The sequence below is a fragment of the Mirounga angustirostris genome, unplaced genomic scaffold (genome assembly GCF_029215605.1).
Source record: "Mirounga angustirostris isolate CCGP_5_RB_7025 unplaced genomic scaffold, mMirAng1.0.hap1 SCAF_11, whole genome shotgun sequence".
Lineage (NCBI taxonomy): Eukaryota > Metazoa > Chordata > Mammalia > Carnivora > Phocidae > Mirounga > Mirounga angustirostris.
In genome coordinates, this window is record NW_026991719.1 from 114545494 (window position 1) to 114571686 (window position 26193).

At 40.6% G+C, this 26193-nt stretch overlaps 1 protein-coding gene across 10 annotated transcripts in view; it reads right to left on the minus strand.

Moving 5' to 3' along the window:
- The window catches only part of ATP11C (ATPase phospholipid transporting 11C), a 177645-nt gene that overhangs the window by 101452 nt on the left and 50000 nt on the right, over positions 1–26193 (minus strand). Inside the window, exon 1 of one of the 10 annotated variants that reach the window (XM_045883345.3) lies at positions 2888–3020. The exons of 8 other annotated variants lie outside the window; for them this stretch is intronic. In XM_045883345.3, coding sequence (XP_045739301.1) covers positions 2888–2923 — 36 coding nt within the window. In that variant the 5' untranslated portion in view covers positions 2924–3020. Of the gene's footprint in view, positions 1–2887; positions 3021–26193 lie in introns of those variants that run through there. One more of the 10 variants, XM_045883371.3, reaches the window with a different exon arrangement.

The window sequence follows — 26193 nt, forward strand, 5'->3', positions numbered from 1 at the left end:
GCTCCCCGCTCAGTGGGAAGCCTGCTTCTCCCTCTCCCCCTGCTTGTGTTCCCTCTCTCGCTGTGTCTCTCTCTGTCAAATAAATAAATCTTAAAAAAAAAAAAAATCCCATGCCTTTGCTTGTCATAACACATAAAAAGCTGTTGAAAGTGTAATTTGTTTCTTGATTGCCTCTAGACTACTCAGTAAGAACTGAGAGAAAATAGAGACCTCAATATAAGACTGTCACTATAGAAGCTGGCACAGAATCTAAAGCAGAGCTCACATCCCCACCCTTTCCAGGTGCTTGCAGACTTAAAATTTATCACTTAGTTTTAGATCAGTGGTTCTTAATTCTGGCCACACATTGGCTTTAAGCACAACACCAATGCCTCGGTCTTTTATTTAATATTCAATTTTTCTGGAAGCTCCCCAGGTGAAAATACTAATTTGTAGCCCATGCCTGTGAAAACTGCTATACAATCTTTCACTTTGAATTAGTGACTGCTCTTACCTAAGATCCTACAAGTTTTTAGTATACCAGCCATAATCCATTTTTAAATTAAAATAATTTAAACAATTTGCTTTTCAAAGCATAAAAATACAAATAACCCTCAAATAGTGCCCCCTCCAATCACTTTGAGCTGTTCACAAAATGAGATTTCCCTTCAATACTTATTTTGCATGTGGTTAATCTACTATCAATTATTTAAATCACAGATGATGAAAATTACAGTACTTGATATAATGCAAAGCTACTCAAGTTATCAGCAAATCATCACTGATGTCATCCCTGGCAATTACAGCATTGTTTTTACTTATTTTTATATTTAAAAAATTTTTTAAGTAAGCTACACGCCCAGCATGGAGTCCAACATGGGGCCTGAACTCACAACTCTGAGACGGAGACCCAAACCGACATCAAGAGTCGGCTCAACCTTGGGGCACCTGGGTGGCTCAGTCGGTGAAGCATCTGCCTTCAGCTCAGGTCATGATCCCAGGGTCCTGGGATGGAGCCCCGCCTCTGGCTCCCTGCTCAGCAGGAAGCCTGCTTCTCCCTCTCCCACTCCCCCTGCTTGTGTTCCTTCTGTTGCTCTCTCTGTCAAAAAATAAATAAAAATCTTAAAAAAAAAAAAAAAAAGTGTCGGCTCAACCCACTGAGCCACCCAGGAGCCCCACAGCATTATTTTTATTGGTCATCAGACTGCTGAGTTATTAAAGCAAGTGTTAAGTATTTGCTCAGAAATGAACAAAAATGGATTATTAAAATTCTGAAAAGCCTGGCAGTGATTTAAAACTGTTCTCTGGGGGCGCCTGGGTGGCTCAGTCGTTCAGCGTCTGCTTTCGGCTCAGGTCATGACCCCAGGGTCCTGGGATCGAGCCCCGCGCATCAGGCTCCCTGCTTGGCAGGAAGCCTGCTTCTCCCTCTCCCCCTGCTTGTGTTCCCTCTCTCACTGTGTCTCTCTCTTGTCAAATAAATAAATAAAATCTAAAAAAAAAACCTGTTCTCTGCACCCCAGCCCTAAAGCTATTTTCTTTTATGAAGCACTAGTATTTTTGAACAGCATAATCAGCCCTAAAAGGGTCAAATGAATTCAAAATTCAAAGAAAGAACTAGCGTTTCATCAAAACTTCAGGTGTCTACTAAAATGCTCCTAAAAGTCAGTATTTTCTGTCCTAGGGTTGGAGGAGTGAGGTGCAGGGAGGAGAGCACCACAGTGCCAGGGAACATTTCCAGTGTATTAAGCCTCTTGGTTAAAATTGCTACAATGTATTCAGTGATCACATTGCTGAGGTTTCCAAGCCCACTCCATTATAACAAGCCAAGAAGAATAATCTTGATGTGTAATTGACAGTCATAACTGGGCCTTAAAATCGCACTTTTCAGATTTTGCTTTTGCAGCATCTTAAGTGATTAAGCTGTCTCTCTCCTTTGCCAGGGGTAGTGAAGCAAGACCAGGACAAGACACTTTGTGTTGTCTTGCCCTTAAAGCTTAATTATGGTCATATTAACAGAAAATCTCAAACACCTGATCAAAAGATAACTGAATATTCAAAGTACATCCCGAGATACAAAGATTGTCTCTAATTAGGCATTACCTGATGGCAGCACATTTAATTGAATAGAATCTGCTATAGGAAATGGATATTAAACCCCACAAAACCAAAAATCTGTATCAGCAGGCACAATGCTTAGGACTTAGGTAAGAACAATGCCTTCTTTGGAAACTCAAGAATCAGACTTAGGTTATCTAAATGTGATCCACTGAGCAGTTTAATTCCACCAGGGACAATTCTAAGTGTTCTCAATCTGATACCCCTCCCCACCATGTCTTTACTCCAAGAACCTCAGGGCTACAAAACTGTGGCTTTAAAGATGAAATATAGCTGTCTTTAGGATGGCTAATAATCGACAGATCAAAACTGCTGTAAGCATTCAGTAATTCAAGACTCTAACAGGGATTTTCTTAATGATTCAAAGATTCCTCCATTTACAGAAAGTAACCTGAGATTCTTAAAGTTCTGGCTGGGGCTCAGCAACTCCAATTTCCTTGTTGACAGCATTTCTCTTACCCTAGAGCTTGACACTATGCACACAAACTTGAGATGAACTCAGCATACAGGTCTATAAGGCTTGAGAAGTTACTTTTTCACTTTCACTATCCATAGCTACATACCACCTTGTACTCCAAACACTTAACAAACTTTAAAAAAGCTAAATAGAGGGGTACATAACTTCTAAGGATAGGAACAACACAGTGACGCTGACTGATAATCCTGCTAAGCCTTTACCATAGCCCTGGGGAAATGGATAAAAATGTATATGCAAATAGAAAGCAACAAGGCCCCAAGACCTCAAAGCCCAACCTGGCTGAAAAGAGATCAGAATAAAATATAGATCACAAACCTCAGAGGCAGGAGGGAAAGATGGGACCATCTGCATACCGACATGTGAAAATGTGCTAACACAAAGGCAGCTAAATCGCAGAGAAAACGCTGCAGATTATCAAGCAACTTGTACCAACCCCTGTGATCCTTGTGAAGTTTCTCTGAATACGGGAAGACAGCCAACTGTGGCTTGCGAGTTTCTGTACCTCCAAGGGAGGCGGCAAAAGAAAGCACTAGAAGGCTGGTTTGTTCCTTAAGACTCTGAAGCAACATGCTGGTGTCCTGGCCTCTGTTATCACACCATTTGACATCTTTTATGTTACTCTTCTCCCAACACCTGATTTGCCTTTGCAACTTTTGATTTCAAAGTATCATTTTAAAATATTAGTGTCTTGCACCACATAGTATTTTTTTTCATCTTGTAAAGTTCTTTTCTAATCCATGCCATAGATGGACCATGACAAGAAGTGGAAGTAAAAAAATCAAACTTTAGACAAAATTTCAGTTGAACTTTGGGTTCTAGTCAGGTAAATAGTTTAAGAGGAAGAGATACAATCTAGGCATTCGCTATGATACACTGAGTCACCCCACCACCAGAGAGTGACTATTACTGTATGTTGACATTTCAAAAATGTATAGCAAAATAGCTATATATACACACACACACACACACACACATATATTATATAGCCTAAGCAGATGGTTTTTGTGAAGTCCCTTGGGGCTGAAGGATTTTTTATCACTTTTTAGAGCTCTCACAGGTAAGGAAGTTTTATCTCAGCAGCAAACAGTAATGCCTAACAATGGCAAGGAAAGGAACCACTGGATATTAGGGTGAAAAATGCCTTTACCAATATCTACCTAGAAGAGACAAATTCTCATCCAAATACCACTTTCTAGGTCACCAGTGAAGAATTTTCATTACACTGTAGGAAAAGATAAACCCTGGCTAGAACAAAAAAATATATTGTAAAAGAGGTGTCTGAAGTCCCGAACAGGGTTTTATCTCTCATTTCAATGATAGAATCATTATTATAAAGGTGATGCTAAGTTTCTAGAAAAGTCTAACAGTTCAAATGTATGCTGGAGTATGTCCAGTGGAACCAATGAATGCATTTCCCCCCTGGTATTGTTAAATACTATACAGAAAGCAAACTAGCTAGAAAATAAATGTCCAGGATGTATATGTAATTGGTTTAAATAGCACATCCAAGGCTGTAGGTGTTATTTTAACATCCCCAACAAAAGAGGTAGGTAAAAAACAAGATTCCATTCTGGAGGAAGGTTGAGTTGAATAACCAAGAAAATAATGGGGAGGGGCTGAGTTGTGACTCAAGCCTCACAAAAGGTAGCCCCTTCTACGGTAAAGTATTTCTAGCCTTCCATTCAACCATGTTCTTGCGGCAACTTCTTGGCTCAAATTACAATGTCTTTAAAGAAATCTGTTCTTGAAAACAGCACCTTCTCTGGAGGTGAAGGCTTTTAGGGCAAGGAACAGGAGAAGCAATAAAGACATGACCCTGGGAAGTACTGTTGATACTTATGCTTATATTATACACCATATTATATCCCTATGGCTTAGGTGAGCCTCCACTTTCTTAACAGTAAAGAACTTAAAAGACTGCCTATTGTAGGATTAACAAAACACCCAGAGATCATCTTAAAGGACTGTAAAGGATATTTACTTGAGAAGAGGATGAAGCTTGCAGGTACTAACCAACTATGTGAATATTAAAATTCCAGGAACTGGGTCAGCAGCACAGAACTAGGCAATGGCCTCAACATAATTCAGGTGTAAATGTGTTATTTACAGGAAGAAAGTTTCTGGCTCTACAGAAGAGATGCAGGCAATTCTGAAGTCACCCCTATACAAAGGGACGGGGTGAATTATGGCCCACTGGCAGAGAATGCTTAGCCCTGAAAATACTGTTCCGTAACTTGCATGAGGAGGACTACAGTTGGCCAGGGAGGTTGTCAGGGGGCATGTTAAGTGAGGGCCACTCAAGGAGTCCGCTGGAGGCCGCTGTCTATAACATAAGCCATTAGTCCTTTGGAACTGTTGATCTGATGTCATGGATGTAAAATTAGCAAGCCATTTCTCCCTTTGTGGCAGAGCATATGGTCACTGATGCTGTCTCTAAATCTCCCTTCTCTCCTCCCAAAAGCTTTGGATTCGAAACTGCTGTGCACTATAAAGATTGGGTGCTGCTATAAATTTAATAGGTGACCTGTAATTATTCCTAAAACATGCTTAAAAGATTCATCATAAATTAGCAATGTGTAACTTTCAGTATATTGAAGAAAGACCACATCAAATAAATACTTGTTTTATTTATGGCTTCACTGCATTATTTATGTATATGATTATTTGTGTATAATAAAAATTGATTTGTGAAAAAAAATTTAGGGGGCAGGAGGGGTGGGAGGGAGACAGAGAGTATGAATCTTTTTATTTTTTAAAGATTTATTTATTTGACAGAGAGATACAGCGAGAGAGAGAGCACAAGCAGGGGGAATGGGAGAGGGAGAAGCACACTCCCCGCTAAGCAGGGAGCTGGATGCGGGGCTTGATCCCAGGACTCTGGGATCATGACCTGAGCTGAAGGCAGACGCTTAACGACTGAGCCACCCAGGCACCCCGAGAGAATGAATCTTAAGCTGGGTGTGGAGCCTGACTTGGGGCTCCATCTCCCAACCCTGAGATCATGACTTGAGCCAAAATCAAGAGTCAGATGGACACTTAACTGACTGAACAACCCAGGTGCCCTATTTGTGAAATTTTAATATACCTTTGGGTAGTGCCAACTAGGAATGCCACCATAAGATGGACTGGAAAGAATATCAGAATACATCACACAATGTTTCTCAAACTGCAGTACATGGGACAATAATGAGGTCCCTCAGACAAGGGGAAAGGCTGCTCCTATAATCCTCCCTCCTGGGCAATGCTATTCCTTTTTCTTTTTTCTTTTTTAAGATTTATTTATTTTAGAACAAGAGTGAGCACACGAGTGGGAGGGGCAGAGGGAGAGAGAATCTCAAGAAGACCCCAAGCTGGGGCACCTGGGTGGCTCAGTCGTTAAGCATCTGCCTTCGGCTCAAGTCATGATCCCAGGGTCCTGGGATCGAACCCCCACCTCGGGCTCCCTGCTCCGCGGGAAGCCTGCTTCTCCCTCTCCCACTCCCCCTGCTTGTATTCCCTCTCTCGCTGTGTCTCTCTCTGTCAAATAAATAAAGAAAATCTTAAAAAAATAAAAAAAAAAGACCCCAAGCTGAGCACGGAGCCCAACTTGGGGCTCGATCTCACAACTCTGGGAACATGACCTGAGCTGAATCTAAGAGTCGGACACTTAACCCACTGCGCCAGCCAGGTGCCCCTGGGCAATGCTATTCTATTTCTTACCTCTTCACGATCAGTAATATCGGCGAGGCACTCAGAGTATGAGGGGAGAGAATTGTTAAATTTGTGACAAATTCTCTCCATCTATGCCAAAAATAGATAAGGAAAATTAAGTGTTTGGCCATGATCCCAAGTGGGTGCTTCTGCTTCTGAGGCTTAATTATGAGAGGCAAGAAACCAGGAGATCTTGGTTCTAATTGCCTTCTACCGATTAGTCTGTGTGTGTATCGGGGAAGTCCAAGAATTGATGTCTTCCTAGGTAACTCAAGGAGAGCTTGACTAAGTAACCTAAAAAGATAAGGGGAACTGCGGCCAGATTTCTAGCAATAAAACATGAAATGTGGTTTTGGATATTGCGTCATTTGCCACCCATTTCAGCCCAGACCAAAAGAAACGAAAAAAGGGTGGCTCAGTCGTTAACGTCTGCCGTCGGCTCAGGTCATGATCCCAGGGTCCTGGGATCGAGCCCTATATCGGGCTCCCTGCCAGGCGGGAAGCCTGCTTCTCCCTCTCCCACTCCCCTGCTTGTGTTCCCGCTCTTGCTGTGTCTCTCTCTGTCAAATAAATAAATAAAATCTTAAAAAAAAACAAAAACAAAAAACTGTTCAAGGGTGGGAAAGAGATTACATATGAGGACAGAGTAATTTACAAACCAATACACATGAGAAGATAATGTATTCAGTATGAAAATTTATTCATAGGCTTCAAAGTAGTAAAGGAGGGAAAAATAAAAGAAACACAAGTCACCAAGACCAAGGAAAGGCTCATGTGCCTTAAGGGTGCTAATCTGGTACACTAAAAGGTACATTAGCTTTTGGGGGCTTTAAGGATGCCCATTTAAACCACCACAGTGTCGATTTATTTATTGGTAACCTTTACATGTAAGAAGATGAATGCCTTCTCAAATGTGCCTGTGACCCAAGGGAAACAGTTTACTCTTCTGATAAAATAGAATGAACTTTATGTCCCGGCAGTCAAGATACAAACAACCTCAAGTTAAAAACAGGTTAGGATTAACCGCCATTAAGAACAATTTAAAAAATTAATGGACCACTTAGAATTACAAATTTTACTTGTACAAAGGCTTTTTTTAACTATAAAATGAAACACACAGATATAAAACCACTTGAAGGAATTTTTATTAGAGCAGACACATTCAAAATGTATGACTTCTCAAAAACAAGCACTACTCACACTGAAGGTCATACCACCCCCAGACCAAACATTTTTTTGTTTTGTTTTTTACCAAATAGGACAAACAGTAATTTGAGGTTTTGTTCAAGTACATGATTGAAAATAGCAGTGAGATATTCCCAAAGCACACATAGGGGGTATTTAGAACAATTATAAGAATTTTACAGCCAACATTAAAAATACCTGGCAAGCTTTGAACAGGAAAAATGCTTTCAGCTAAATCATGAAACAGCACAGTGGTTGTAGCATTAAGTGATTGTTGCTCAGTGGAACACAGTAGATTAGTCGTGACGAGTACTCGATAATTAAATGTGCACAAAGACTCAATTCTCCTGATTGCAATGCATTTCACTCTACTTCACATTATTATAAAAGGCATATGTGTATGCAAATGTGTTAATACATTTCTAAGTCTCTTCTTACTCTACTTTGTAAACTCAGATATGATGTAAAACCTTCTAAACACCAACAAAGAAAAAACAATTACAGCATTAGTTAAGGGTAGAAAAATGGCAGAACCCAACAGAACACAGATAATTTTCGAAGGTTAGAAATTAAAATGCATCTGCACATGTTAGTATTATTACTGAGGGCCAATTATGGTGGACTGATGACTGTGGATGGGCAGGAATAATCTTATCGTGTACCTGAGTATTCTAAGATGGCCTGCTTCTATCCCTGTTTGGTTCACAGCCATTTGCTACAGTCTCTGCCCTAGATGAAAGGCAAGTAGGTACATTTCTTCCCTGGGTGCTGGGCACAGTTAGCCAAAAAAAAAAAAAAAGAGGAATAAAGGGAAACAGCAAGGAAATGGATAGAAGTATAAATGTGTTCACAAGGAAATGGATAGATATAAATATAAATGTGTCAAAACAAAAGAAAATTACTTGTGATGAGAATAGTCTTCTGTAAGATTGCATGGGGCTTCCTCATCATTCTCAATGCAACTCTCAAAAGATAACTCCAACGGAAGAGTTTGTAAGCAACATTATGGTGGGTAAGAGGAAAAGGTGGGGTTCTCCTAATAGTTGCAAGCTTTTCTTAGAAGGCAATGTACCAGAATGATGTTGGACACTGATTTTATGGATTTAGAATCCAATTCAGTCCAGTGTACACCTTTGAGCTTCACTGTAACTTTTCATAATATTGAGCAACAATGTGATAAGGTATCAAAGAATGAAATATTCACTGCGAATAAGAGGAGGTTCACTCATGCATTTAATTAATTAAATTAGATTATATTTATTTGAGAGAGAGAGAGCACAAGGGGGGGAGGGAAAGGGAGAAGCAGTCTCCCTGGTGAGCAGGGAGTCAGACACGGGGCTCGATTCCAGGATCCAGAGATCACGACCCAAGCTGGAGGCAGACGTTTAACCGACTGAGCCACCCAGGAGCCCCTCATTCATGTATTTTAAAGGTAACGTTCCTCTAGGATGGCTAGAATTTTAAAAAGACATGGAAAATAAAAAGTGTTGGTGAGGATGTGAAGATATTAGAACTCCCATACATTGCTGGTAGAAATATAAAATATAAAATAGTTCAGCCTCTGTGGAAAACAGTTTGGTGGGGTTCATCAAAAGCTAAACAAGGAATTAAGCATGAGCCAATTTTACTCTTATGTGTATACCCCAAAAGAACTTTTCTGAAAAGAGGTGTTCAAACAAAAACTTGTGCATTGATGTTCATAGCAGCACTATTTTCAATAGAGTCAAAAAGTCAAAACCACTCAAACATCCATCAACAGATGAATGGATAAACAAAGTGTGGTCTCTCCATCCAATGGAATACTATTCAGGCATAAAAAGGAATGAATTACTGATACATGCTACACAACAGGAATGAACCTTATAAACATTACGCTAAGAGAAACCAGACACAAAAGGTCATATACCGTATGATTTCATTTATATAAAATATTCAGAACAGGTAAATCCATAAAAACAGAAAGCAAGTTGGTGGTTGTCAGGAGCTGGAAGGAAGGCAGACTGGGGAGTGACTACTTAATGGTTATGAAGTTTCCTTTTGAGATGATGAAAATGCTACAGGATATGACAGATTTGGTGGTGTCACATGTGAATATACTAAATGCCACTGAATCATTTTTAAAATTATTAATTTTATGTTATGTGAATTTCACAATAAAAAAAAAGTAACACCTGTGCCTTATAGCAGGTCATGAGGCAAAATTGTTAATATAGTTGATGTCTCCATTCAACCAGTATTTACTGAGTCCCTACTATGCAAGATACTGTAAGTGATGAATAAAAAAACTGACACCGTTTCTGCCTTCAAGGAGCCTGGAGTGTAGTGGGGGAGACCAGATATTAATCAAATACTTACACAAATCAGCTAAGTAGCAGGATGGAAGGCTACACAGTGTTCGGAGAGCTGACCCAGCCAGGGCCACATGACCACCACACACAACACAAGCCTGATCAGACAGACCGCTCCTCCAGACCCCACTTAATAGTTTCCCACTGATCTTAAAACTGAAAATTAAAATCCTTACTCTGACCTGCAAGGTCTTGCAGAGCCAGGTCTCTTCCTCCTGCTTCTCCAACCTTGTCGTGCCCCAACCAAGCCTCTCCGCCTTGTTTTCTCTGTTACAGCCCACTGACCTTCCTTCCATCCCACTTCCATTCTTCCTGCTCCAGGGCTCCTACTCCACATCGAATACTCTTCCCTCACCCCTGTACCTTCTTAACCTGTAGTCACCCTTCAGATCTCTCAACTGTCACTTTCTCCTGAAAGCCTTTCCTGATGGCAACTCAAATGAAAAGAGACCAATAACCTTTTCTCCAAAGTCTGCTACAGAGAATTTACAATGAACAAAACAAAATCTCAATTCAGGTTTTCAAAAAGCCCTAACTCCAAGTCTCCCCAAAATTCTCCTCCGACATTCTGCCGAAGAAATCCTTTGTGAATTCCTTGACTTTGCATAAAGTGTGTTTTCTTAAACCTTCTGATTAGTTTCAATAAAAACAAGGCAGTGATTGTGACAATAAGAACTCTGTATAGTCTACTGACACAAGCTCATTAAACATAATTCAGTGTGGCTGGTTATTGTGATGCTTTGTTAACTGATTTATATACACTTCAGGCAATTTTATGCAGAGCAGTATTCAGATTCATCAATTCCAGTTGATTAAACAGTTGATTAAAAATGGGTGTTTATGGTCATTTCTGTTAAAAAAAAAAAAAAAAAAAGTCAGGCATCAGGCCAGGAATATAATCCTCAATGTAATATTGTTTCTGTGAAGAAAATCAGATTAGACTTCTATTACTTTGACTTCCATGAATATAACCTGCCATAATGTACAAGGACAAGTTGTAAAGGGTTTTCAGGAGGGCCCATCATCTAGCTAGTATGCACTGTGGAACAGAGGCTTGGTCCAAGGCAAACACAATTCAGATTGGCCAGCCACGCACTGTTCTCTTTTCAAGTCTACCTCATTTGATAATCATAAACTGGGGCAGGGTATTTTTTGCAGCATTGATTTCTCTGCAGGAAGAGCGCAGAGAACTATCACTAACATACAGAAAGTCCCCACACAAAAAAGACTCTGCTAAAGCTGTCAAAGGACATTTATACAATATTAAGATTATCCTGATGCTTCTGGGAAGTGAAAATAAACTGCATTTTAAAAATAACATCTCAATGATTAACATATTATTTATATAGTATTTGATGTAACAATTCGTAATGAAGCTTGCATAAAGGGTTTACTAATAAATAAGTAAACAACAGCATGTAACCAGCACAACTATTTCTTGGATCATAGCTTCCAGTCTTAAAAAACACTATTGAGAAATCAACACAAAATCCAGATACCCTACTCCCAGTGAAAACCAAGGCTAGTTTGTTTTTTTCAGTAGTTTTCAGGTTAATATGGCTGCTGGTACAATGGGCTGGGAAAGAAATCTATTTGTTCCAATGAAACGTCAAATAAGAAGATTAAAGCCCCACATTCAAGAGCAGCACAGCCATAAGGAAAATCTCTCCTTTCATCAATATTCAAAAAACAATCTAGCGAATAGTTCTCCCTTCAGTCTTTGCTATTCCTATGCTGAGGCTATAGTGGATCTTTTGTAGAAAAACAACTCAAACACACAAGTGGTATATTTCAAAATTTTTAGCCATTCTGATAGAAAAGGCAAAGAGCCAAAAAAAAAAAAAAAAAAAAGTTAAATGCTCTGGAGCTGACAAATAGTGGAACCTAGTAAGATTTTTTCTTTCTTTCTTTCTTTTTATTTTTTTTTGGTAAGTGGTAAGTAATTTCCCGAGGCGCGCCTGGGTGGCTCAGTCGGTTAAGCATCTGCCTTGGGCTCAGATCATGATCTCAGCATCCTGGAATCAGCCCTGTTAGGCTCTGTGCTCAGCAGGGAATCTGCTTCTCTATCCCCCTGCCCCCTTCTCTGATTATGCTCAAACAAACAAAGTAAGTGGTAATTTCCCTAAGGAAAAATCCCTCCTTTCTTCCTATTTCCCCTAGCTACCTATGTTTCTGAGACTGGGAAATCTCAGGTTATAACTCAAAGAAAATGAGCCCATGGCTTCCTAGGCCCCCACAAAGCCTGCCTTGCCCAAAATACACGAGCACATTTGCAATTCCAGACCCTCTACCTGACCCCTCCAAGGTTACCTCTCTTCCCTCTGCCACCCTGCCAGTCAACAACTTTCTCCCTTCTTTGACTCACCATTTGCCACCACGGGAGGTCATTAGTCAGCAAGAAGGGGCAGACTGGAGTACATCCCAATCATTTAGCTCCTCTGTCCCCTGTGTTAACTTCTCACTGACCTCTTAGCTGGGGTTGCACCCCAATTCCTGACACATAATTTCATGGGGTTGACCAGAGAACACAAGTAGGACATAAGAGAAGGAAGCATATAAATCCACATGTGGTACACTGCTAAGTAAATACAGAAGTAGGAAGGAAGAATAAGGTTGGCTGAAATGCAGAGGCTGACTAGGGCCAGATAGAGTTAGTCTAGGAAGATTTCCAGATTAATGCATGTGAGAGCCTTGGGGAACTTTGGCCTCTTTTAATCCAGACTATGATTAAATTCATTTTCAAATCTATTATATATTTCACATGTGCCATGTTCCAAAACTAGAATAGGGATACAATGACAAGAGGATTTTATTTTTAGCCACATACTGTGCTTGGTTTCAGGACTTCTCTAACACAAGCCTGACCTTTCCTATCCATTCCAACTACATTTTCTACTAGTAATCCTGGGCAAGGCGGCTCTGTTCCTACCAAACTGGTCTCCCTCCTCATTTTCTCTTATTATCTCAGTTTATTCCCAACTGCTGTTCCCCTGGACTGAAATTACCCACATGAGTCTCCTTGAAAGTAAACTGAAGGTTCAACTATGCGAAATTCAGCAGTCTAATCAAGAGACCCTGTGACATATGGAGGGCTGTAGGTACATAAAATTGGCAAACCTTTACATACTGACTTTTCCCTCAAGGTGATTACCCACTGGTTCTTGGAGCTCTTTGTCTTATTTTCCTAGATGGACAGAGTGACAGAAGGATTACAAACGATATGGCTCATCATTTAACTAAATAGCCTGGCCCCCAAATCAGTGTATCATTTAGAGCCATTTGAGATCACCAAGCTATAAACTGAGACAAGAATATAATTTGATCAAGTCTAGAGTCTCAAAGTTTAACTATCTCATAAATATCTTCTAATGGGTCTACTTTTGATGTTCAAAAATCAGAGGCACTCTGACACTTTCCATCCTAATGACGTTCTTTCAGAGAGCCTGGGTTCAAATCCTAGTTCTGCCCCTTACTAGCTAAGTGATCTTGGGCAAATTCCTTAACCACATCATGTCTCAGTTTCCCTATCTGCATAAATGTTGACAATTTATGAGACAATTAAGAGACAGTGCCTTCAAACACTAAATACGCAAATGTTAGTTGCTGTTATTACAGCACAGGGAAATAGCAAATTCTTTTGCTGCCACAACCAGTTGCTTCCAACACAGATAAAACATATCTACATAAAAAAAGATGTAATCCTAATACAAATAACTGAAATACATCTGCAGGGTTATTATACTTGCAATACAGTGGCACAAATGAAATCAACGTGAACATTTTCATAACCAGAATAAAAAGAGAGATACAATCTTTGTAAAATGGTAGGAGAGAAAGAAAGCATGCTTATAAAATCAAAGTGTTCATGGATATTTAAGTGACCTATGCCACACTGACCAGATAATACTTAATTAGCTAGCATATGAGCATAAGACAGAATAGTACATTTTGACTTTACTTAGGATTTCAATGGAACTAGAAGACCTATAGGTCATTCACAATGCTTGCAAAAAAAAACTAAAGCCAATTTCAAAAGGCTCCTCAAAGGTTATGGTAAATGACTCAGCTTGGGGTTGGAATTCAGGGAGAATCAGAGAGTGGAGGGCTCTGGCTTAAGCACTGGGTTGAAAGCAGAAATAAACAGCAAGTGTAATTAAATGTACACAGCTATGAAATAGCACACGTCTCTGCAACACCTGCAATGCAGGGAAGGCTGGGTGCTGAGAGTGAGAGTGTGAGAGGAAAGCACATACACAGGCAGACGGGGTGAGAAAACCTCCCATCCTGCCCTTTAGTTAGGGTAGGAGGACGTGGTCAGAGCAGCGACCTGCTGTGGACAAAGAGAGGCTGGAAACAGCTGGCCTCAGACATTCACCTTCGCCCATTGTTCCTTCACAATAAATCAAATGATATGTGCAGAGGGGGAGAGCCCCTAAACCAAAGGCCTATCCTTTTCTAAAACAAACAAATATTTAAAGAGCATCAAAAGAGCTAGGCACAGTGATAACCATCATTCCTATGCTAAACTTCTGCTTTGAAGAGATTTAGAGAAACTAGGGCGCTTGGGTGGCTCAGTCGGTTAAGTGTTTGACTCTTGGTTTCAGCTCAGGTCACGATTTCAGGGTGGTGGGATGGAGCCCAGAGGTGGCCTCTGTGCTGGGCGTGGAGCCTGCTTAAAATCCTCTCTCCCTCTGCTCCTCCCCCACCTCAAAAAAGTGAGAGAGATTTAGATAAATCGCCATAAATATTTCTGCTTTTCCATGAATGTGTTTAACAGTTAATCTTTACAAATCTTTGAAATCATTTTTAAAACATGCTTTTGCTTGCCAGATAGGCTGTCCCATTCATTTTTGATGTTTGAATGCATTTGCTTTGGGAATAATTAAGTTTAAGAAAGAAAACTCCTACAGCAAGAGGGAAGTTGTAGGTCTGTTGTGTGATAATCTCTACCATATAAATTTCATTATGAATCTTCTAATTTTAATGTGATCTTCCAAAAGGAAATTTGTCTTATACATTTATATTTAAAGGTTTATAGTAAAGGAGAACACATAGCTTTACCTCAGCCTCTAGCTGTTACCTGGTATATAACAAACTGGAGAAAGATTTGCCTTCTTAAATAATAGCCCCACCCCTAGAATTCCTTAAGAGCTAAATTGTAAGATTTTGTGGTATCAGTGGCTATAAATCTCAGTAATAATCACCACTGGACTTGGTTTAGCAGACTGAAGTCTATCTGATAATCAGGATTAAAGAGCTAATCAAAACTGGCTTTGTAAATGCTTAAGTAAGGCTGGGTTCAGCAATTGTCCGTGGCATAATGCAATCCACCAAGTAACTCCTAAGGTTTACTTTTGCCATCATTCTTTCTTTTTTCTTTATAAATAAATAAATAGATACATTTCTTTAAATGAATAAACACCCAAGCACCCAGTTGCTATAGTGAAAACAGGATTTGGGTTCTGATGGTGACCATAAAATACTATGAAGAAATTCCTTCATTTACTCCCAGAATAAACATTTAAAATTTGTAAAAAAAGAGAAGAAAAGAAAAGAAAGAAAGAAAGAAGAAAAAAAATTTGTAACTATGCGAGGTGATGGATGGGTTAGCTAATTTTATTGTAGTAATCATTTCTTTTTTTTTTTTTTAAAGATTTTATTTATCCATTTGACAGAGAGAGACACAGTGAGGGAGGGAACACAAGCAGGGGGAGAGGGAGAAGCAGGCCTGTCGCTCAGCAGGGAGCCCGATGCGGGGCTGGATCCTAGGACTCTGGGATCATGACCTGAGCCGAAGGTAGGCGCTTAATGACTGAGCCACCCAGGCGCCCCTGTAATCATTTCTTAAAGATTTTATTTATTTGACAGAGAGAGACACAGCAAGAGAGGGAACACAAGCAGGGGGAGTGGGAGAGGGAGAAGCAGGCTCCCACTGAGCAGGGAGCCCGATGTGGGGGCTCGATCCCAGGACTCTGGGATCATGACCTGAGCCGAAGGCAGACGCTTAACGACTGAGCCACCCAGGCGCCCAATCATTTCTTAATATATACATATTTCAAATCATTATGTTGTATGCCTTAAATTTACACAATGTTAATTTTTTTTTTAAGATTTTATTTATTTATTTGACAGAGACAGGCACAGCGAAAGAGGGAACACAAAGCACGGGGAGAGGGAGAGGGAGAAGCAGGCTTCCCGCGGAGCAGGGAGCCTGATGCAGGGCTTGATCCCAGGACCCTGGGATCATGACCTGAGCTGAAGGCAGACGTTAACGACTGAGCCACCCAGGCACCCCAAGAATTATTTTTTAAGATTTATTTTTATTTATTTAGAGAGATGGAAGAGAGCACTAGCAGGGGGAGAGGGAGATAAAGAATCTCTATGAAAAAGTAGACTTTTTGCTGACCATGGAGCCCGACGCGGGGCTCGATCCTAGGACTCTAGGATCATGACCTGAGCCGAAGGCAGACGCTTAACGACTGAGCCACCCAGGCGCCCCTGTAGTAATCATTCTTAAAGATTTTATTTATTTGACAGAGAGAAACACAGCAAGAGAGGGAACACAAGCAGGGGGAGTGGGAGAGGGAGAAGCAGGCTCCCACTGAGCAGGGAGCCCGATGTGGGGGCTCGATCCCAGGACTCTGGGATCATGACCTGAGCCGAAGGCAGACGCTTAACGACTGAGCCACCCAGGCGCCCAATCATTTCTTAATATATACATATTTCAAATCATTATGTTGTATGCCTTAAATTTACACAATGTTAAATTTTTTAAAAGATTTTATTTATTTATTTGACAGAGACAGGCACAGCGAAAGAGGGAACACAAAGCACGGGGAGAGGGATAGGGAGAAGCAGGCTTCCCGCGGAGCAGGGAGCCTGATGCAGGGCTCGATCCCAGGACCCTGGGATCATGACCTGAGCTGAAGGCAGACGTTAACAACTGAGCCACCCAGGCACCCCAAGAATTTTTTTTTAAGATTTTATTTTTATTTATTTAGAGAGATGGAAGAGAACACTAGCAGGGGGAGAGGGAGATAAAGAATCTCTATAAAAAAGCAGACTTTTTGCTGAGCATGGAGCCCGACGCAGGGCTGGATCTCATGACCCTGAGATCATGACCTGATCTCATTGAATTTAATATAGTTGGGAAAAAAAATAAAACTTGAAAGTAACACAAAGTATACCATAACTAGGGATTCTGGCTGCACTTCTAAAACAGCATGTTTATTGTTACAATTTATAATTTGAACAAAGCAGATTCACATTAATTAAAATAAATGTCAGGGTTGGGGGCAAGAGACACATAAACTAGAACTCTAGTCAGGCTCAGACCCAGACAGCATCTGCAGAGGGAAAAGACTGATGGGAGCAATTTCCAGGTCCTCCTGTGGCACTCCAGACTACTCATGTGGCATTTACTACAGATGTCTATCAAAAAAATTTGGGAACCCCCAAACCAATTACTTCAACCCAGGACTCTCATCCAACTGCCCTTCCTCATCTTCCGCCTCCTCTGTCCTTCTTTTCTCCATCTCCTCTTCCTAACTTCACTGCTCCACTTCCCTCCCTCTCTCCTAAACCACTGATTAAACTGTGGGCTATAGCATCTGCCATCCTTGTTAATCAAACCCTCTATATCCTTAACATCAGAAAACCTTCCCTATAAATACTTGGCTTCCCGGAGACTGGCTTTCTTTTCTTTTCTTTTTTAATAGAAACATCACTTGTATTGACAAGGTAGGGCCACAATGGACAGCTTCCAGAACAGAAACAAGACAGTGCCAAGATAATGGAGTATAAAATTGCAGCAGACAGGTTAATACTCTTCACTCTCATCCTCTCCCTCGCCACTATCCGCCCCAACCTCCTCATAATCCTTCTCAAGGGCAGCCATGTCCTCCTGGGGGCCTGAGAAAACTCTCCTTCCTCCATGCCCCACTCACATACAGTGAACAAAGGCACACTTGGCATACATCAGGTCAATCTTTCAGTCCAGGCAAGCCCAGGCCTCAGCAACGGCTGTGGTGTTGCTCAGCATGCACACAGCTCACTGTATTTTGGGAGACCTGGCTCTCTTCTGAAGACTCTTTCTCAAAGGGGTAGGAGTCAACCTCCTCTTGCCTCCCCACTGCTTATAGCGTCCATTAATCCAACCTCATGAAAAGTCCCTCCTCCCTTGGGGCTCATGCTATCTAGAGATACAAGCTTTTAACCCCTCTTTGTCAAGGATATCATGTCTCCTGGACATTTCCCTTCATGCATTTGGGTCACTGGCAGCCTTTCCATCCTATCCCCTGCCATTATCCTATGAAATTTTAATGTTCATGTGAATGGCCTACTCCATACTCCTTTCATAGTTCTTGGAATTCTCTATCTCTAGTGACCTTTACTATCCTTCATTATCTCTATCATGATCACATAGTGACAATGACTGTACACTTTGAAATGTGGCTTTTAATCTTACTCTCTATGCCAACTTTTGCCACACTGTTAGAAATTCCATCATTCACATGGTCAACTCACCCAAAAAGCTAGATTTTCAAGTCCCAGGCTTTGGAAATTCTATCATTCACAAGGACAACTCACCCAGAAAGCTAGATTTTCAAGTCCCAGCCTTCTTTTGCTCTAAGGATCTTCACCTCTGCTCTAGTCAACTACTCTTTGAACAGACTAGGATTTGTTATTACCTCCTGTTTCACCTCTGATACCTCAAAAAACAATAGCTCTCTCTCAGCTTTTCAGCTCTTTCACTCCCACTACAAAAGCTCTTTAAAATCTCTAGTCTCTTGATCCCACCCTATTTGTCAAACTCCTTACCTTCACTTCCCCTATGAAGTCTGAACACCATGCTCAGTCACGGAACCCATTCTCTCACTAGCCTCCTCAATTCCTTCCCAAACTGGCTTTCTGCCATGATTGACCATAAAGCCTTAAATCCAGGACCAATCATCTCAGAAACTGCTTTCTTTATTCCTGCATGAAGGAGTGAGAACTGCTTTGATAAAACCACACCAATATGAAGAATGATGCCATTACAAATTCCTCAGTGTCACTCCACAAACCTACTTGTCCTTGCTCATCTCACTATCCACTTACACTAAATGCCCAAAGCTTACCACACTCCTCTCTATACAGGAGACCTTGCTCCTACACCCCTTTAAAAAATCAGGGTCATCTGGTAGGCCTTTCTTCACATTTCCTTGTGTGTGCACATCAGTTTCCCCCCCTCACTTCAGAAGAGGAAATCTCCTCTCCTGTTTAAGACGGCTACTAAAGAGCTTCCCCCTATGTTCTCGATCACCATGTTCCCATCTTTTTGCACCAATAATTATCCCATCTCCCCTATATTGTTAATCACTTCACATCTACTCTCTATCTCCCCCATGGCTCCTTAGCTTAAGTATGTTAGGGTCCTTATTTTCTTACACTTCACACACTTTCCTTGACAGAAAACCCTCTTCCAGCCTTATCTCTCTCCTTCCCTACACAGGCCCAGTATTAAAGGTAAAGCTCCTTTAGGGCAGGGATTTTTTGTTTTATTTTTTGTTCACCGGCATACCACTAACGTAGAGCAGGGCCAGACACATAGTAGGAGTTCAATAAATAATTGAACGAATAAGTAGCGCCCTCAAAAGAATACATGCACTATGTCTACTTTCTCACCTTCTTTTCATTCTTTTAGCCCTCTGTCTGTAAGCTGGTTCCGGTGCCCATACTCCCACAGCTCTAACTTAATAAATTGAATGGACAGTTCCTTATTTAACCTCTGTAATACTGACACTATTAAACTATTATCTCCTTCTTGGAAGACCGTTTTCTCCTTTGCTTTCATGACATCACATCTCCTCTTACCTCTCTGGACATTCCTGTTAAGTCTCCTTTGTCAAATCTGCTTGTCCAGCCCCCCATCTTAAATGTCTAAATGCTGGTATTTCCCTAGATTCAGCCCTCAGCTCTCTGTCCTCCACCATTCTGCATGCTCTCTGTAGGTAACCTAATCTACATGCATGGCTTTAATCATCATCTAAATGCTGATGACACCAAAAAAAGGTATATTATCTTCAGCCCAGACTTCTCTTCTGAGCCCTACACACATAGGAAAACAATGACAACCACTGGCAATCTTGAGGGCTTACATTCCAAAGTATAATTCTAAGTTCTTTACATATATTTACTCACTTAGTACTCACAACCAACCTATTAGGAAGGTACTATTATTCTCACCATGTAAAGTTAAGGAAGTCAAGGTACAGAATGGAAAGGAACTTGCTCAAGGCCACAGAGCCAGCTAGTAAGCGGTAAAGCTGGTAAAATAGTGCTAACGAGTACTTTTCAAAATAAGAGTTTTATTGCTATATAATTCACATATCATAGAATTCATTTGTTTAATGATCCAATAGTTTTCAATATGTACAGTGTTATGCAACCATCCCCACAATCTAATTTTACAACACTTTTTTTCTTTAAGATTTTATTCATTTATTTGAGAGAGACAGAGAGACAGCACGAGTAGGAGGGGCATAGGAAGAGAGAGAGAGAGAGAATCCCAAGCAGACTCCATGCTGAGCATGGAGCCTGACTCGGGGTTTGATTGATCCCAGAACCCATGAGATCATGATCTGAGCCGAAACCAAGAGTCAGATGCTTGACTGACTGTGCCACCTAGGTGCCCCATAATTTTAAAATATTTTCACCACCCCCAAAAGAAACCTGGTACCCATTCATTAGCAGTCACTGATATGAGTACTTAAAAAAAAAAAAAAAAAGATTTATTTATTTATTTCAGGGAAAGAGAGTGAGAGAGAGGAGGGGCAGAGGGAGAGAATCTTCAAGCAGACTCTCTGCTGAGTGCAGAGTCCAACGAGGCGCTCAATCTCCTGACCCATGAGATCATGACCCTGAGCTGAAACCGAGTCAGACGCTCAACTGACTGAGCCACCCAGGTGCCCCATTTTCAATAATCTCTACACCCAATGTAGGGCTTGAACTCACGACTCTGAAATCAAGAGTCGCATGCTCTTCCAACTGAGCCAGCCAGGCACCCCTGATGAGTATTTTTAAGCTTTTACTTTAGAAACTGAAACTTTTTAAGATAATTACATTCAAGATAATTATATTCAAAAAACAAATAAATACAATCAGTTAAGCCAGTTAGGACAACAATAGTTTCTTTTTTTAAAAAAATGTACATATATTAGCTTTTACAATACAAAAGATTATTTTTTTCCATTTAAAAAGGGAGTCTTCTACCAGGATTGGATTTATGCATAAGCTACAAGAAATTCAAACAAGAAAGAGCTAAATATTCCTATACTTAGACAAATATTGCAGCCTTAATGTGTTACCAGAAGGCAGACACACTCAATCCTCACATGAATTAACAGTGAAAAGGAGAATATCTTTAGTAGACTGAAAAATGACCTCTCCTTACATGCACAATTTTACATGATACATGTGTCTAGTTACATGAAAAATGAAACCAATTGCTTAAAGGCAGAAGAGTGTGTAGATGGCAATTATCAACTGCATATATGACACAAAGGAAAAGAAACTGCTTAAGAGAATAAGGTGAAAAGGCTTTTTTAAAACAGAAGAGTTCATTAGCCTTTCAATGACTATAATTAGAGAGGGTATTCCCATGCTGCTCCAGGTGCAGAGATGCAGCAAGAGTAAAACTGTACTGTTGACCCCAGCTTTCCTGGCCCAGTGACTGAAAAGCACTAATGAGTGATTTCCAGTCTAATTTACCATTTAAAGGCTTGGGAAAGACCAAGAAAGAAAAAGCAATAGAATAGATATATAGTTTCTAAGTGATAGGAGAAAAGAACCACCACTAAAGAAAAGCATCAGTATCTAATTCTATGAAACAATTCTTTCACAGGTCTTATTTCTGGCTCTTCCCTTTCATATATATCGTGCTTCATTTGAGGTTCAAAATGTGTTACTTCCAGGTAAATCAGATTCAGATCCCACAACTCCTAATAACCTTGAAACCATCATTGGTGTGAAAGGGCAGCTCTTTATTCCCATCCGGAATGAAGTGTGATGAGGATGAACTCATCTACTGGAGACGGGAAGACACTTTGTTCAAGTCAACAATCATTAATTGAGCACCCTACTATGTCCTAGATTCTGCACTGGGTGCTGGAGACTAGAGAGGAAGAAGACGCTACCCCTTACCTCACAGTTAAGTAGGGGAGGAGACCTATATTTAATAAGGCAGAATATCAGGCTATAAGTAGTACAGCACGGATTTAACAAGATTGTTCTGTTTTTGGACCAAGTTCAAACTCCAATTTTTGTTCTAGAAAACATGGTGAGCCCAGCTGCAAAAACCATGTGAGTCATGGTAGAAAGAGATTAGTTCCAAAAGAAGTGGAGGGGGGGAAAGGGTAAATCTGAGAAAGCATGACGGTATTCCTTCACTCACTAATTCAGCCATTCCAAGTATCTTAAAATTAAGTACCTACGATCTGCCAGGTCCAGAGGATATAAAGAATAAGATTCTGTCTAATCTTCCAAGGAGGTCACAATTTAGTGAGCACAGCAAACAAACACTGATACTGCATGCAGACAAGTGGAGATAACAATAATAACGATAATAATGGTTGACATCTATTGAAGACTTACTGTATGCCAAAGTACTGTCCAGTGCATTTCATACATATTAACTCCTTTACTCCTTACGACAAACCTATGAAGTAGGTGGCTCTTAGTTTCCCCATTTTATAGATGAGGCAACTGAAGCACCAAGAGATTATATGACTTCTCTTACGTCAAGTGGCCAGAAAGGAACAGAGCCAAGATTTGCATGTTGATAAACTGACTCAAGCCTACCACCTTCACCCCAATACTACACTGTCTTAAACAAATGCATAAATCAAGATCACATCATCCTGGATAATAATCATCACAGCAAAGCTATGAAGTAGGTTTTATCATCCTCAATTTAGGAAGGAGGAAATTGAGGGGCAGAGAGGATAACTAAATCACTCAAAGTCTTCCAGCTGAGTAGCAGAGCCAGAATACAAATTGGAATCAGCCATAAATCTCTTTCTATATTAGAAACAGCAGCTCTAACCACACTGGAAAAGTAAACCACTAGGTATAGAGTTCTTCCAGAGTAGCAGCATTATACCGAAAACATATTAGAGTTTTAAAAATGCCTTAGGCACACAGTACCTCGGGGAGTCACACAGCAGTCACTAGTAATTCTTCAGGACCAGCAATACACACTACACTTTGATTTGTTTTGGTAAGAACAGACAGCCCCGGAGGAGAAGACAAGCAGGACAAAGGACTGACATCACGGTTCTGTCGACAGTATAGTTGATCTGCTGTAATTAGACTGTGTGCCACACAGCCCCTTGTTTGGTGACGAGAATCCTCTATTACTTGTGGACTTTAATTTCAAAGTGATTTTATCTATGAATTCTACCACTTAGGAAAACAGATTTGTTTTCATCATTCCTGAGAAGCATATCAAAATAGCACTCATTGGGGCCACACAGCAGCCTAAGTGGTAGGCAATTACGAAGATGCTTTAGTCAAAGGTAAACAACTGATGATACATCAAAATCCTACTTCAGAGCGAGAGGGGAAACTAAGAAGATTGTGTTTTTTTTTAAGATTTTATTTATTTATTTGTCAGAGAGCATGAGACAGAACAAGCAGGAGGAATAGGACAGAGAGAGGGAGAAGCAGGCTCCCTGCTGCCTGGTGCGGGGCTCGATCCCAGGACCCTGGAATCACTACCTGAGCCGAAGGCAGATGCTCAACCGACTGAGCCACCCAGGAGCCCCACTAAGAAGATTGTATTAATGGAAAATGCCACATTTCCAAAAATTGGTGAAGCCACAAGAAAAAAGAAACTCCTCAAAATACTTTTTAAAGGAAAAGTATTAGCAAAAAAAAAGTATTTTAACATAACTAAAACATATGTAACCATGTTGAAGATTCTTTGCATATCTAAAATAATTATGTAGTTTATATTACATAAAATGAATCACAGTGTATGTGTGATATACACATTATCGTTTTAGAGCTATTAATTTTTAATTTACGCATTGAATATCCTTTCTGGTATATTTTTAACTGCTTACGAATACTGCTACAAGTTTCTGAACTTTAAGAAATGCAAGGTTGTTTTTACTTTGTGCCAAGTTTTGAGAATTAGCAAAAACTTGCCAATCAGGACAAATTATCAACATCTGAGATGAATGACAACGGTCTATGATTTCTTACCCAAGTGTGTCACAGATATAAGACACTGGAGGTCAAAAACACCTTGGGTCAAAACCCTGGCCCTGCCTCTTAATAGCAAATTATGTCGTATTCGGCAAGTTACTTAACCACTCTGTCCCTCACTTTTCCTATATGTAAATTGGAGCCATACTATATTCCTAGAAGGATTCAACAAAATGACACACGTATAGTGCCTGACCCATACACAGTTGGCACTCAGTAAGTGTTAATTTCTATCACCCACCACCCACGTCTCCATTTTCTGGGGAGAAAAAATTAAATACTACTTTGCCAGATGGAGCTTAGTACACACACAGTTCCACTTTCCAAAATACCAAGATGAATAGTTTCTGCCTTTTCAGCATCAGGTTTCAGGAAAAAGAGTATTTGCCTATTCTGACTAGATGCCAGTCTTTACAAGCCTGGAACAATTTCTTTCCTACCTGCAAGAGATGGAGGGCTTTGAAGCTGGTGAAAATGAAGCAACGTGGGGCACCTGGGTGGCTCAGTCAGTGAAGTGTCTGCCTTCGGCTCAGGTCATGATTCCAGGCGAGCCCCGTCTCCAGCTCCCTGCTTAGCGGGGGTGGGAGGTGGGGGGGGTGGTGTCTGCTTCTCCCTCTCCCTCTGCCTCTCCCCCTCCACTCATGCTCTGTCTTTCCCTTTCTCTCTCTCAAATAAATAAAAAAAAGAAAACAAGAAAATGAAGCAATGAGTTAAAAAGGATCTCAAGTGACAGATCCACTAGCCCAAGCCCAGCCTGGAATTCTGTAACAGCATCAATATTCCTCAAAAACCGAAGGGGCTTCTTAAGCTCAGACTCTGAGTGGGCTTACTACTCTACTCTAATAAAAGACACAGTTCAAACATTCCCATTTTTGCCTAAAAGATTTATGGTTTTCCTTGAGGTATTCACATTATCTAATTATTTAAACACGGACTGCTATAGTAATTACTAAAAATCCCAAACACTAATATAAGTATGACAAAAGAGTTTGGATAAATCTTTTTAAATTCCATTCAAACATTTATTTCACAAAGAATTATTTGATACTTTCAAGTGTACAATACTAGACCTGGCTCTGGAAATGCAAAGATAAACATGTAGCTATACCGAGTATCTCTCTAAGGCCAACACCCTAAGAGAGGAGTAACAATAATACTTACCGAACACATACTATATACCAGGTACTCTTGTAGTATGTTATATAGGCCTATTTAACCTTCATGATAACTTTGCAATAAATATGACTATTAGCCCCATTTTACAGAAAAGGAGACTGAGGCATAGAGTAATTATGTAACCTGTCCATGGTTACAGATAAAAGGTCATGAGCAGGATATGAAGTCAGCAGTCTGGCTCCAGATAGTATACACTTTTTTTTTTTTTTTTTTTTTTTAGAGAGAGAGAATGAGCGCACATGCAGGGGCACAGGGAGAGGGAGAGAATCTTTTTTTCTTTTTTAAAGATTTTATTTATTTATTTGAAAGAGAGCGAGAATGAGAGAGCAGGAATGAGGGGAGAGGCAGAGGGAGAAGCTGACTCCCCGCTGAGCAGAGGCCCCGATTCGGGACTCGATCCCAGGACCCTAGGATCATAACCTGAGCCAAAGGCAGACGCTTAACCAACTGAGCCACCCAGGAGCCCCTGAAAACAATATTTAAACACATTTTTAGATATATATGTTCAAGTATGTGATGATGGTTTTCATTCTTATTGTTCCAAAAGTTCTTTTTACACTGGCTTTATTTCCACTAGTTCCATGAACTATCAAAATAAAACTTTTAATAATAATATCATTAGTCCAATTTTTTTTAAGATTTATTTCTTTATTTGACAGAGAGAGACACAGCAAGAGAGGGAACACAAGCAGGGGGAGTGGGAGAGGGAGAAGCAGGCTTCCCCGCGGAGCAGGGAGCCCGATGCGGGACTCAATCCCAGGACCCTGGGATCATGACCTGAGCCGAAGGCAGACGCTTAATGACTGAACCACCCAGGCGCCCCTCATTAGTCCAATTTTTAAAAAATAGCTTGCGTGGGGGCGTCTGGGTGGCTCAGTTGGTTAAGCGTCTGCTTTCAGCTCATGTCATGTTCCCAGGGTCCTGGGATCGAGCCCCACGTCGGGCTCCCTGCTCAGCGAGGGGTCTGCTTCT